The sequence below is a fragment of the Cydia fagiglandana genome, chromosome 17, assembly GCF_963556715.1.
Source record: "Cydia fagiglandana chromosome 17, ilCydFagi1.1, whole genome shotgun sequence".
In the NCBI taxonomy this organism is placed as follows: Eukaryota; Metazoa; Arthropoda; class Insecta; order Lepidoptera; family Tortricidae; genus Cydia; species Cydia fagiglandana.
The window spans coordinates 17,638,234-17,653,435 of NC_085948.1; the positions used below are offsets into that span (position 1 = coordinate 17,638,234).

The following is a 15,202-nucleotide window of genomic DNA, read 5'->3' on the forward strand; positions in this document are numbered from 1 at the left end:
TCAATTAGAGCGGTTGCTTTCTACGGGCAAAACTCAGTACTCAACTTCTTTAGATACGCGTCTCGGCGAGACGGAACATCCACAGAACGTCTAGTTGTGCAGGGAAGAGTGAGAGGTGACAGGGTTAGAAGAAGATCTCTAATGAGCTGGACCATGCAGATGGCCACAGTAAACGAATGCTCACGGAAAGCAGCTCTACGGGAGGAATGGCAACGTGTCGTTAAATGAGTCGCTCAAAAGTTTACATAATGGCCACAACCACTCCAAGAGTGTAACAAAGAAAAAATCCCTCCGTTACAGCAGCATATGCGCTCCAAGCTTGAAATAAGCTTTTTTCCCCTTTCCACACAAAAAAGAAACACTGTTGCAACCTGAAAAGGCGTGGAAGAATGGCAAGACTACTATCCTTTCTGGTCCTGTAAAATATACATCGCAGTACGAGGCAGCTCATCTGGGCAATAGGTCAAACTTTCTTTAAATATATGATTTTATTTGAAACGCATAGATATATTATTTATTTTACAGGACCAGAAAGGTCAGAAATCTTGCCAGTCTTCCATGCCTTTTCAGGTTGCGACACTGTTTCTTTTTGTGTGGAAAGGGAAAAAAGCGTATTTCAACCTTGAATCCCAATCCTGCCATTCCTGCCGTAACGGAGGGGTTTAAATACGGCAAACGAGGCAATATTGAGCAGGCATTGCCAATATTGTTATTGTCTTGTATGACAAGTAAGAGTCTTACAATAGTAAGTATGGACAGATTTGAATTACGAGGTGTGAATTGGCCCCTAGACGTTATTTAAAAAAATGCATAGTATTTTGTTACTGATTTTAGATCAGGTACAACTACGAGTGTAAAAGAGTGCCGAAAAGTACTTTTCACAAAAAGAAATCTCCGATAGAGAATCTGCCCTCAATGGAAGATGCGCTACCTACGTAGACATATTCTCCGTGCAGTTTACCAAGGAGGCTATCAAAATAAATCAAATATCATTTATTATCAGGCAACTAAGGCCTATAGATACATATCTTATAAACTAACATACATTCAATAGTAAAATCTTATAACTTAAAAATTATTTCGGCGAAACGGCGGTTTTCAGTTTTGTTGCATGTTTCGGTGAATGATTTGGTCTATGTTTGGGGACAGATTATAGCCCCTCAACAACAGCTATCATGCCCTGCTGACTGGGGCAGGTCCAAACAAAATGGTTATTAGGAGCCCATATATCCAAACCTACCTGCGGCGGTTGCTGCTTATTTAGAGCTTATTCGTTGCCGCTACCAAAAAAAATGCGCACTGCGTTAAAAAAAACTAAAATGCACGGACCAATGGGCTTTTAGTTGCAATTGCGAACAATATATATCTTATTTTAACCAGCATTTTTTGTCAAGAAACATCTCCTATGTTAATTTTATCACATTTATAATTACTTAACTCTATTAGCGAAAGTTTTCCCAACATCTCTATTTATATATTTAATTTATATTTGTATATAGGTATATCACGTCCAGAAGTAATTTATTATTGTAATCTACAACCAGAAGAATAACAGCTTATCAGAAATCATCTAAACATACTTAAATATCCTAAACGCTGCATACCGCTCTTACAATGCAGGTACGCCGCGCGACACAAAACATTTTTTTTTAAGAAACTTATGAAAAAAATGTTTGACATGTTTACTATTCTGTATAGTAGAATAACTGGGCTATTCACAGGTATTTTTTTCTAGGGCACATCCTCATAGTTTAAATTTTGTAGAAGATTTTCGGAAAAAAATGAGATGAAATTTTTTGAATGTTGAATTTCTCTAATTTTTTGTATGGGTGAGTGAAAATTTAGTCACAGAAATGAATTCTTCATCCTCGAATTACACGAAAAAGACACCAAACTTGATATAGTAGCGAGATGTATGCAGATATAAAGCTTAGAGTGAGGCGCGCCGGAGGCACTTTCCCCCCCCCTCCCCTGCCCACCTGCTGGGGGGAACCTCTTGGCAACCGGGCTTAATCAGCTCAGATCACCCCCAGGAACACCTGTTCCAAGCGGTTTGCTTTGTCTCCAAAATGCAAGGTCCCCTTAGAAAACGGGACCTTAGATCTCCAGCTAACTTGCAAAAAAGTTATCCGAAAATTCCATAGCGTATATTGTGCAATTAGCGAGAAGAATAGCGAAGCGCTGGTGGCCTAGCGGTAAGAGCGTCCGACTTGCAATCCGGAGGTCGCGGATTCAAACCCCGGCTTGTTGTACCAATGAGTTTTTCGGAACTTATGTACGAAATATCATTTGATATTTACCAGTCGCTTTTCGGTGAAGGAAAACATCGTGAGGAAACCGGACTAATCCCAATAATGCCTAGTTTCCCCTCTGGGTTGAAAAGTCAAATAGCAGTCGCTTTCGTAAAAACTAGTGCCTGCGTCAATTCTTGGGATTAGTTGTCAAGCGGACCCCAGGCTCCCATGAGCCGTGGCAAAATGCCGGGATAACGCGAGGAAGAAGCGAGAAGAATAGCAAATAAAGCAGAAAAAACTGTACGCGCCACTTGTTAAGTTGGTGTCCTTTAAATTTAGAAGAATATAAATAACTCTGTTTGAGTGTTGTGCACCTCAAACAATAACAAGAAGCTGAGGTAAAGAATAAATATAAAGAAGAATATGTGTGACCTGTGAGTATGTGCTGAGCTGAGCTGCGTTGACGACCATGGCTCGCCCGACGGTGGGTGTGGCGCCGCGCCATAACTTCAGGACTCCTTCTTCGCGTACTATCCTGTAAACAAGTGCAATAAAACAAGTTATAGGCGGCCTAGAGGACCAAGTCCAACGCGATGGTGTGACCAAATATCCGCCCAGATGGACATCACACTAAGCAACGCTTTCCACTAAGCAACCGACAGGGAGAAGTGGAGAGCTGCCATAGGAAAAATTAGCAAGCGGAGTCACGATCCTCAGCAGTGAGGGACCGACTTAGAAGAGAAGGTTATAGAAGATGAGTTATATTGGCAGATTATCTAGGGTTAAATAAATGGCAAGCGCGCGCGAGGAAAGGCACCCTCGAGATGTTCTCATGTTGTGAAGAGGGTGGTTGGCGGCAACATGCAGTGCGTGACCCATATGGCTTATGAGCGCACACTATGGGGACAGGAGACAGAACATACATTGTCGCGATTCTCAGCAATGAGTGACCGAAGAAGATATTAGAAAAAAAGTAAAGTGGCAAAAACCTGTCGTGAAAACTCTGAAATCATTATAATTTTCACTAGTTTTGGATGCCTTGAAAACATAGGATATTTATTATCCCGGAAGACGGGATTGCACAGGGGTTTTATCGGTGTTAACATATGTACCTGATGAGGGCGTCAGCCACATTCTTATAATTCCTTCGCTGGTCAGCGGGCAGGCGGCCATCGGCCGTCATACGAATGAGGGCCACCTCAGCCGGGGTGCCCACGAAGGCGCCTATGGAGCCCGCAGCCACACCCAGGAGGGTCTTCATGCCGAAACCAGGGGCGGCGCCGGCATTTCGTCTGAAACGATGATAAAATACATTTAGAACATAGAACCTTTTTGGGCTAACTCATGGTCGGCCGTTTTTCGTTCATTCCTTCTTACAGTCAAAATCTAAAATATTGAAAAAACGGGTAGCCTATCTCGTGGGTACCGAGGTAAGGAGAAAACTCTTTTAGAGTCTGTGCGGTAAGAGAAGAGTCGTGAAATGTATGGGGCCCAATACATTCCACGACTCTTCTCCTTCCGAACAGACTCTATGGGAGAATATTTGCAAATGTCCAGCTGTCTGCTATAAATAACAGTTCCATATCTCTCCAGAGTAGCGCTAGAGTAGCTAAGAACGTAGCCGTTATAACGGAGTGAAGTGCGCTGTCAATGATTTGAAATGTTTTATCAAATATTTTAGGTATTGTGGCGCCACATATTTAAGGTTTTTTGACTGACACTTTTTGATACATAGATTGTTCTTAGTGGATGAGATAGGTACTGTCGAGCCGAACCAAATAGACCTTTTCATAAAAGACATCCATAGAGAGTCGTTACAGAAATTACCAAGCAGATAGAATTATTCCTAACGGTTGCAAGCTTTGCCATATATAGGTCCAGCGATATAGGTAGTGGGCAATCAACTGAATGAGCGCAATGAAGGCTGAATCCATTTTCACCGCTGTTCTTATGCATTTATGCACGGTGTCGCTTTCAGTACGGATCAAGCAAAGGATAATGATATATCATAAGAGCTACCGATTTCACCCCCATGTAGGTACCTACATTTGTTTCACATAAATAAATCATCATCATCATCACGGTGGCCTTTTGGTGATCCAATCTTGGATGTAGGCCTCTTCCCTCTTCTTCCATTCCTGTCGATCTAGTGCCCGATTCACCCTGTCCTAACCTCCGTGTCGTCGGATGTCGTCCACCCAGCGCTGCGGTGGTCTACCACTCCCTCGGGTGTCCGGTCTGTGCCCCCATTCAAGAACTTGTCTTGTCCATCGACTCTTATCCATTCTCGTAATGTGCCCCGCCCATGTCCATTGTCTGAGCTATGACGGCCATGATGTCTCTAACTTTGGTCTTGCTTCGGATCCAATCGGAACGTTTCCGTCTCGTAGGTCGATAAATAGTTTTGGAGAAGTCATCGATTCTGTGTTGTACTGGACCAAGTTGTAACTTGATTTTTTAAATTAATAAATGATTGTCAGTCAATCGAATAGATAGAAAATTCGGTATTCGGTCAGAAGACGTGAATGAGTGAGTCGTGATGTTTACTCAACAGAAACCGAGAGCGATTCAAGTTTATAAATAGTGTATCAACAGTATTAATCATGTTTTACGGCGAGATATACCTAAGTTATATCTTATTTTATTGCACAATACTGTTATCGCAGAGGTCGGCGGGTCGAAACGTTAACAGTAGGCGTGAACGTATTGTTGAATACGTGTATAACTGTATAAGAAGCCTATATGTATTCGAGTCACTACTTTTCATGTTGTTTTCATTTGATTCTATAATATTATCACTTACTTATGTATCATATCAACTCGCGCACAATGACCCGACACTTACAGACTTATGTGTACGTATGTGTAAACTAGACACCCTTAGAAACCATTATTGCGGTCTTGTTTCGCCGTCAAGTTACATTGTCCTGTAGACTCGCCGAGTCGGCAAAATGTACCTATCCTACCCTACCATTGTCTACTCCAGCGGTTCTTAAACTTTTTCTATCAACGGGCCCCTAGGAAATCAAGCACAAGTCCATGGAATGGACCCCTTAATAAAAAAAACAGCAATACATTTCAGAGTAATTCAGACCGGTGAGACTGCGGCGGACCCCCGTACATATACTCGCGGACCACAGGTGTAGTGTGTATTAACACTATAGTCACACTATAGTTTTTTTATTCTACGTCGGTGGCAAACAAGCATACCACCCGCCTGATGGTAGAATTAAAGAATATATAATACTTACTGCAATAATCAAGAATACAATGAAAATTGCTTTCGCAATCGGCCTCATAGACCAATGCCACGTCAACAAGATTAGGAAACATCAGCAGATTCTGAGAATAGATGGAACGGACGGACAGACCAACGCGGCGGCACTGATTTACTATATTTATAGAATTAGACGCTGTGACGTTTATAATTAACAAATTAACCATTACATAAAAACAAAGTGTATGTAACTTGCTATATGTATTTCCTATATGTTTTTAACTCGGAACCTACTATTATTATTCAATAAAAGTCTAATATTAATATTTACAGTCGCCATTAGATAGGCAAAGGCGAGGGAAGAGTCTTCAAACAGACTATTATCAGAATGTTTAATACGCCCTAGTATTAGGGACCATGATTGTACTTAAATTAAACATTAAATTAAAAATATACATAAGTAGACTAGCTATCGGACAATCTAATAGCCTGTTTGCTACCAGACCCAGGTTGCAGCTCCCACGTACATTGCGCATAATGGAAGCGATCAGTTTCCGGATTATGGCCTGGAAACCCTGTTTTAGTGAATAAGTGTTATTATAAAAAGCTGAAGATATCGAAATTGGACAAGCCTGTGTATATTAAGATGGCGACCATAAGATAACAATGATCGCTCGACCCTCGCGCATTTAGCGTGTCAATTTCCAGAGGCATTGCTATGGTATCTCATGGTGACGCAAGCTGTTATCAACACACATCTAATTGGATAAGGTCACGCTTCGAACGGAGCGGTTCATCGTCGTGAACATGAAGCAGGCCACAAATGCCACAATGGCGTTGAAATGACGTAGCTTATCCGGATTTTAGACTTAGTCCAACATAAGTATATGACAGGAGATAGATATATCAAGTATCAAGATCTAAAGCAAACCGTACTAATCCCAAAGATTAAACTAATCCCGAATGCGCATGACAGTCGCTTTTGGCGACTGGGATTATAATGCTATCTCCTTTACCCTTGTTCAGATTAACCAAGAGTGAAATAGATAGCATTATGACCTGACTCGCCATTTAGTTTTGTGGTAAGTATATTATGTTTGCGCCAATTTTCAGGATTACGTTGCCAAAGCGGATACCGAACACCTGATGCAACTGGAAAAACGTAAGATAAAGAGGAGCTTACTCCTCTACCTTAGTATATTTGGAATATAAAATAGTCTTATTTCGGTACATTTATATATAGCGCCATCCAAAATAGTGGTAAATTTATTCCGTCTAATGGCATGCCAAACATGTCTTCTTATGCCATTAGAACGTCAATAAAAACCTAGAGTTGGAACACTTTGAACAAGACAAGTCTGCGACGATTTCGATAACACACGCACTGCAAATATTATTTTAAACGTCAAACTTCTATGAAATTATGACGTATAAATAACACTAGCACTGCCTATGCTATAAAAATCATTGCAGACTTTGGTCTAACTCTAGAAATCGCCCCCGCTCCCTCCCCGCTATATTCATAGCCACAGACCAGTTAATTTCTACATGTTACATATTTGTTACGTTATGTTTATTTGTAATCTACCAATATCTGAAAATACAGATCACACTATAGTGGCGTGATCGATAGGATAGAGATAGCTAATATCGAAATTAGTGATAGTGAGTATAGTGACTTAATTACTAAACCAAGAATGTTAAATAAAACCCCTATAGTTTTTAATTTGATGAAAAATTATTGAGAAACGCTGTCGTTAATAATTTCAGTTATTTTATCATGAATTCATGATCATGTCGTATGTTTTCGAGTAGTAGGTAGTACAGTCGCCATCAGATATATCGGAGCAGCCGAGGTGCTCAAAAAATATGAACACGCACTTTAACGTCTTTATGATATAGATATTGTTCAAATACATATTTGTGAACACCTTCGCCGCTCCTATATTGATATATCTAGTAGCGACTGGACGAGATATTAATTACACGTAATTTATGGACAGCCCCATAGTAAATATGTACATTATTAACTCACGTCACATGATTGGTTGCAAGTAAAAATAACATAATAGGCATGTAAACTTATGCAACGAAAACGGCCTTGGCTACAAGAATTCATTACACCAAAGTATCGTAAAATATTACGTATTGTTGTCAATTCTTAATGAAATAATAAGTAGGTACAGATGTAGTGCATAGGTAATTATTTTCCATCGTATTTTCACTGAAACGTACAAACGTGTCATGCTATTTCAGTCAGTCGCGGATAAAAAGTATGTTGACTGAAGTAGCAAACAAATACGAACGTTTCTGAAAAAACCGGGTAAGTGCGAGTCGGACTCGCGCACGAAGGGTTCCGTACCATAATGCAAAAAAAAAAACAAAAAAAAAAAGGTCACCCATCCAAGTACTGACCACTCCCGACGTTGCTTAACTTTGGTCAAAAATCACGTTTGTTGTATGGGAGCCCAATTTAAATCTTTATTTTATTCTGTTTTTAGTATTTGTTATTATAGCGGCAACAGAAATACATCATCTGTGAAAATTTCAACTGTCTAGCTATCACGGTTCGTGAGATACAGCCTGGTGACAGACGGACGGACGGACGGACGGACAGCGAAGTCTTAGTAATAGGGTCCCGTTTTACCCTTAGGGTACGGAACCCTAAAAATATCATGGGAAACAATTATGCACTACATACTGTATATCTGTCCAGTAAATACTTCTTAGGATTCGAATCACTAGAAAAAGCCCTCAAGATTGCTAATTGAATGCTTTTGAATGCTACGGCTTTTTAAAAACTTCGTTTTCTGAACCCACTGCACCTTAAATGGCTGTATATCTCAGTAAAGTACCTATAAATACTATCGTTATAGTTACAAAATAGGTAGTTACTTTAAAAATAATAAACGGACATTTCCCTGCAATATCATGTCATGAAACTGAATCATTTCATCTGAACAGGTATGTTTCTTTTACAAAAAAGCAGTTACTTAATTAAAATCATATAGCCCTAAATCACATATTCATAGCTGAGCTACGCTTGTAGCAGTACGGCGTAGCAGTAGCGGATAACATAGCGTTTAGGTAAAGTGCTTTTATAACGACAACGACTCCTGAGTACCTAGCACTGAAGGGGTTAAGGCCTTAAGGCAATCCCATTAACTAAATCATATGTTGGTGTCATGGAATTCAAAACTGACAGACAACAAAAAAGATTGATGTAGCGTAATTCGCCAGTAACTGGCCACCTGTTAGTAAATGGCCACCCTAAACTAAAAATGAATTCTATTCACCTATAAACAGAATTCATTTTAGTATAAGGTGGCTGGTTATTGAAGGCTGGCCAGTTATTGAAACCTTATACTAAAATGAATTTTGTTTATAGGTGAATATAAGTAATTTAGAGTGTGTTCATTTTTAATTTAGAGTGGTCCGTTATTGGTCGGTGGCCAGTATTGATGGACGTGATTAACGACATGATAATAACTATAATAAGGAACTTTATGAAACCGTGCAAAGAGAAAGACACTTTCATTAATCGCCCTATCACGTTGACTCTTACGACCAGTTCATAACATAATTTAAACACTTACTCTTTATATGTGTCGAAGAGTATATTATATACTCCAAGCCTGGTAGTAGTGTACGTAGCCTGTCGCAACAGACCAGCGGACAGACCAGTGTAGAGAGCCACGAAGCCTTCTCTGGCGACTATCTCTCCGGCCACTGTGAAGGAGGAGCGCCCGCCTCCGCTCAGCTGCATCCGAGTTTTGATGAGGTCCAACGGCTGGACCACACAGGTGGCAGCCATGCTGTAGACAAATTAATACTTTAGTGTGCATTTGAATTGCTTTGAGAGCTAAATTTTGGTACAGAAAACTGAAAACAGAAAATTATTGAAGAACTTAAACCCAATTATGGGTAAGTATCTTCATAAAAAAAATCTCCTGTCTCAATGTTGCTTAAAACAAACTTATTCATATAATATTAAGTACATTATGTATATATTAAAAGGATTTATCATTTTCATTATGCCTTTTCACATATTTGTTACAGTTTTTTGTGATTTGTTTATAAAATAGATCCATAATATAGGATTTTTATTGAACCTATGTTTTGAAAAGATATTTAATTAAAACTGCAAACTAAAAAAGCCATATTTTATAGTTCATTCTTTTTTAGCATTAATTCAATTCAATTCAATATTTTTATTTCGAATAAAAATCCATTAGAAAGAAGGTAAACGATCTTGAGATGTCTTTTAATTAAAAACGCTTTTTTAAAATCAGTAACTATTACTTATGAAAGCAAAAGAATAGAAATAATCGTATAAGATTCATAATTGTTACATATTTGCCGTGAGTCGTGACTTATTTTTAAAACGTGTTTTTCAATTAAAAGACATATCAAGATTGTTTTCCTTTTTTGTAACGTTAAAAAAAACGAACTATAGTATTAAATTAGTTTTTTTATAGCCAGTCTAGGTACTACTCTAGGCTCATGGAGTATACCATAGATTATGTAATAAACTATACTTATAGTAACGACCAAAGTGTATGGTTCATATATTTAGGTTAAAATGAAAGTACTATTAGGCAAGGTCGTTAAACTTTCGAAAAATTAGTTGAGGTTTAACTTATAGATAAGTACGGTTTTGTAATAGTTACGAAAATAGCACCTTGAATTTATAAAATTATAATTAAAAATACACATTCAGTGTACAAACAGATATTCAAGAAAACACCTGTTTGTTTTGGGAGCCACTAATGTACGACCAAATAATGCTCAACCCAAGAATGTACAGCCCAATAATAGGCGTCCATGGTGGACGCGTATTATTGGGCTGTACATTCCTGGGTTGTGCATTCTCGGGCCGCGCAATATTGGTCCGGGGCGATAATACGAAGCCACTCTTTTCACAGGGCAATAATGTACGACCCCATAATTCGCGTCCAATAATTTGAGTCCCTTGGCTTTCAATTATTGGGCTGCGCATTATTGGTACAGGTCGAGAAAGCCCGACCCAATAATGTACGACCCAATAATAGGAAGCCAAAAACCAGAGAGATTCTTTTTTTTAAGGGAGCTGTCAAAATTAGTAGGGACGTTCTGACATTAGCTCTTGACAATTTAAAAATAATCGGTTTTTTCTAGTGCCATCTTTCAGTGACATTGACAGTATTGTATTGACACTTGTTGGTTTACAAATACAATAAAATGAATTCTAATAAAAGAAACAGTAGATTTTTTTTTGACAGAAGCGCATTGAGTGAGTCTGTACGGTTTTTAGGTTATTATCCTTATAAATAAAACTTTCCTTCCTTACGTATACTTGGTGACGGTTTATTAACAACATTAGTTATTTCTAAACTGTAACACATACAAATCTCCTGGCCTGAGAGTCAGTAACACAGTGATGTCAGGGAATGAGAAGGAGAAGCCGCCGGACCCCGGTGGTGGCAATTCCACGGATTTGACGAATGATTCTGTAGCAATGGATATTGACACTCAAACAAGGAAAAGAAACGCTAAATCTCTGGAATTGACACCAACCGACTTGTCCCGTGAACCACATGAAAAAAGACCAACACAGGGTGACATGAGCAATGCATCTATTTCCACTTTATATAAACACCCCGACCTTGATAACGAAACACGTAAGTACGACACTAAAGATAGTGGCCCATTTATAGTGCATATCTCACGAGTAACTGAATCTCCTAATGCGGGGTCCTCTCTCCAACCCATCAGAATAGGTCAAATTTTCGCAAAGGACAGTGTTCCGGATATCAAAAAAGATGGCATCAAGTCTCTTGGTCGTAATCGCGTTGCGGTCGAATGCAAATCGGCAGATGCTGCCAATAAGCTAACTGAAAACCCCTGTTTAGCTCGTAATAACTTAACAGCGTCGATCCCGTCATACCACGTGTCCCGCATGGGGCTTGTTCGCGGAGTCCCAGTAGAATGGTCAATGGAGGAATTTGTCTCGGCTACTGATTTAAAAGAGGGAACTGGCAAAATTCTAAAAGCTCGCCGCCTTCAGCGCAAGGTCCTCAAAGAAGGCAGTCCACCATCATGGGTCCCGACCCAATCTGTGGTTGTCACAGTCGAAGGACAAAATTTGCCATCTAAGATTTATGCATTCTACACATCACTAAATGTGGAAGTATATGTGCTGCCAACTATTCAATGCCGGAAATGCCTGCGATTTGGTCACATTCAAACACAATGCAGATCAGATGCGCGGTGCTACAAATGTGCCAAAAAACACCCCGGTGACACCTGCAACATTGCTCCGGAACATATTTCCTGCCTTTTCTGCACAGGTCGCCACCTTGCCACAGATAAAAACTGCCCAGAATTTGGTAGACAAAAGGCGATTAAACTGTTAATGTCAGAGCAAAATATTTCTTATCAGGAGGCTGCGGCACGTACTCCCACCGTTCGGAAAACATACTCTGATGTTACAAACACCATGTTCAGCCCTGTAGCTCCAGAAGCCCCTCGTCACTCTCTCTCTTCCGATTTGGCTCCCTCTGGTTCACAAGCCGTACCGATTGCTTCTCAATCCCGCCGCCAGACTATATACCGACCCGTTCGACCAAGGACTCCTCTGTCCCCCGGTTATGACCGCGTTGCACATCAAAATATAATTTCTACTCCCTCGTCTCAACTACCAAATGGACACGCTCTTTCGCTTCCCCCCTTTGATAGCGAGCCCTCTAATGACAATAGTGTGTCACTTATGTTAGCTCTAATGCAGAACTGGGTCGCCATGATTAGCGACTGTATACCGAACAACGTTGCCCATCATCTTGCTGCCATCAGAAAAGAACTAGCTTCAATCAAAGGTCCCTATGGCCAATATCCTACAGTGGAATAGTCGTAGTGTAAATCAAAAAAAATCTGATTTGATCAACATAATCAACGAGCACTCTGTGACCGTTGCGGCCATTTCGGAGACATGGCTGAGACCTGGATCTCGTTTTAAGATCTCTGGGTTCTCATGCCTCCGAGATGACCGCAATGACGGTCGTGCAGGTAGTGCATTACTGATTAATAGGAAATATCCCTTCACACAAATTCATCTTCCCCCCCACTCCGATGAAATTAACGCTGTCGCAGCTAACGTCATGGGTATAAATATTATATCTGTTTACATTCCTCATCCAAATTTAAATTTAATTCCTGATCTCTCTACTCTCTTTTTTTCTGTCCCTCATCCCCTCCTGATCTTAGGCGATTTTAACTGCCATAACACCTCTTGGGGTTCTTCATACAGCGATATTTTCTCCTCATTTCTCATTGACCTGTTTGATGATATCAATGTAATAATTATTAATGATGGTACTCCCACTCACCGAGTATACCCTGGGCAGAACCCCAAGTCGGTCTTAGATCTGTCTGCATGCTCTCCTAATCTTTCTAGTCTGCTCTCCTATCAGGTTCTAAATCAATCTTTCGGAAGTGATCACTTTCCTATAATAATTTCTAAGCCATCTTCAGTATCTCCTCTTCCATCTCCGGAACCTCTTTTAAAATATAAGCTTGATAAGGCTGATTGGCCCAATTACTCAGCTCAAGTTGAGGAAAAATTAAAAGTATTAGATCATACAATAAGTCCCCTTGAAAAGTATTCCTTGTTTAAATCTATAATTCTAGAAGCAGCTGATAATCATATTCCTAAGAAAAAATCTTCTAGTTCTAAATTACCATCCCCACCTTGGTGGAATTCGGACTGCACTGCAGCAGTTAAGGAGAGAGACGATGCAGAACGGAGGTATAATTTGACTGGACTCACAGCAGATTTTACTTCTTTTAAAAAAATCTCTGCCCAAACCAAACGCCTTCTTAACAAAACAAAAAAGAAGGGATGGAAAGGATTTTGCGAAAGCCTTAATCCTAGAACCCCATCTTCACTGGTTTGGAGAAATATCAAAAAATTTCGAGGATCTTTTAAGTCCGATCCCTCATCATCTTGCGATCCATCTACCTGGCTGGAGGAATTTGCAAACAAACTTGCCCCTCCATCTGTCCCAGAAGAGAGGTGTATAAATCCAGCTTCCGTTTCACATCTAGTTCCATTAGACAACCCCTTTTCTATCTCAGAACTTGACATGGTTCTAACCGGTCTCCGTAACAGCTCACCTGGAGAAGATGGAATCCCGTATTGCTTCATCCAAAAATTGAGCCCCCCTTCCAAAGACCACCTTCTAAAACTCTTCAATTTGTTCTTCATGTCCGGCGAAGTCCCTGAGGATTGGAAGTCCCAAGTAGTAATCCCAATCTTGAAACCAGGCAAAGATCCTCGCCAAGCATCTTCCTACCGCCCTATCGCATTATCTGCAACGATAGGAAAGATTTTTGAACACTTGGTGAAGAACAGAGTGGAATGGTTGGTTGAGAGTAAAGGAATTCTAGCTAATACCCAATTTGGATTCCGCAAGGGAAGAAGTACCTTGGACAGTTTAACCATTTTAACTTCTGATATTAGACTGGCCCTCTCTAAGAAGCAGCAACTTGTTGGGTGCTTCCTAGATATCTCATCTGCTTACGACAATGTGCAACTCCCTCTGCTCAGAGCAAAACTGCTACAGCTGAGCATACCTGCGAGAATTGTACAAATTGTCTGCAGGTTGTTCATGGGAAGAACCATTAAAATTAGAACTGGGAATACCTTCTACCCACCTTTAACAGTATGGCAAGGCCTCCCCCAAGGCTCCGTTCTCAGCCCTCTTTTATATAACCTTTATACATTTGATGTTGAGCAATCTGTCCTCCCCTTCTGCAACATCCTGCAATATGCCGATGACTTGGTTGTCTATACCGCAGTTCACAATTTAGATGAAGCGTCTTCTAGATTGAATGAGGCCCTCGTGTACCTCAAAGACTGGTTGGATGAGCATGGTCTTTCACTTTCACCCTCCAAATGTTGCACAGTCACTTTTACCCGCCGCCATGCCATTCCTAATATTATTCTTCAATATGAAGACCAGATTATTCCCAACAGCAGCAGTGTAAAATTTCTGGGTGTTATTTTTGACTCCAAAATGACTGGCGTTCCACATTTAAAGCATGTCATTGATAAGTGTGAAAAAGGCATTAATGTGCTCCGATCCCTTTCTGGGGTCTGGTGGGGTGCTCATCCCTACTGCCAAAAACTTGTTTACAATGCCTTAATTCGTAGCCAAATGGACTATGGTACATTTGTTCTAGAACCATGCAATAAAGTAGCTCTCAAGAAGTTAGATGCTATCCAAGCCAAATGTCTTCGGATAATCCTTGGTGCCATGAGATCCTCACCAAAGAATGGCATGCAGGTTGAGTGTGTGGATCCTCCTCTTTGTCTCCGCAGGCAACTCCTTGCAGACCGATATGTTTTGAGGGCTTGTTCATTATCCAGCCACCCCCTCATTCCTCGCTTAAAGGCTCTCTCATCTTTGGTATCTGTAAATGCATATTGGACTCATAAACAAACACCAAGATTCATTAACAGCTTCAGAAAAATTGAAAACCTCCCTTCCTCACTTTATAGCACCGACAAGAATCCAATATTTGAATTTGAATATAATTGTTTCACTTTCCGCCCAAATGTAATTTTAGATTTTAATATCAATAAAAATGATCTAGGAGCTAATATTAAATTAAACAAAGAATTAGAAAAATGGCCAGACTTCTTACCAATCTACACAGATGCATCAAAATTAAACCCCAATAGCTGTGTAGGAGCAGCAATCTGGATCCCTAG

General features: G+C 40.1%; 1 protein-coding gene across 2 annotated transcripts in view; it reads right to left on the reverse strand.

The window, feature by feature from the left end:
* Positions 1 to 15,202, reverse strand: part of LOC134672657 (mitochondrial 2-oxoglutarate/malate carrier protein) — a 45,508-nt gene that overhangs the window by 5,589 nt on the left and 24,717 nt on the right. For both annotated transcript variants that reach the window (XR_010099362.1, XM_063530615.1), the window contains exons 2-4: positions 9,048 to 9,266; positions 3,347 to 3,526; positions 2,667 to 2,769 (exon numbers count right to left, since the gene is read on the reverse strand). Coding sequence is in view for 1 of the 2 variants with exons in the window: in XM_063530615.1 (XP_063386685.1) it covers positions 2,667 to 2,769; positions 3,347 to 3,526; positions 9,048 to 9,266 (502 nt within the window). In the remaining variant the exon portion in view is untranslated. The remainder of the gene's footprint in view (positions 1 to 2,666; positions 2,770 to 3,346; positions 3,527 to 9,047; positions 9,267 to 15,202) is intronic.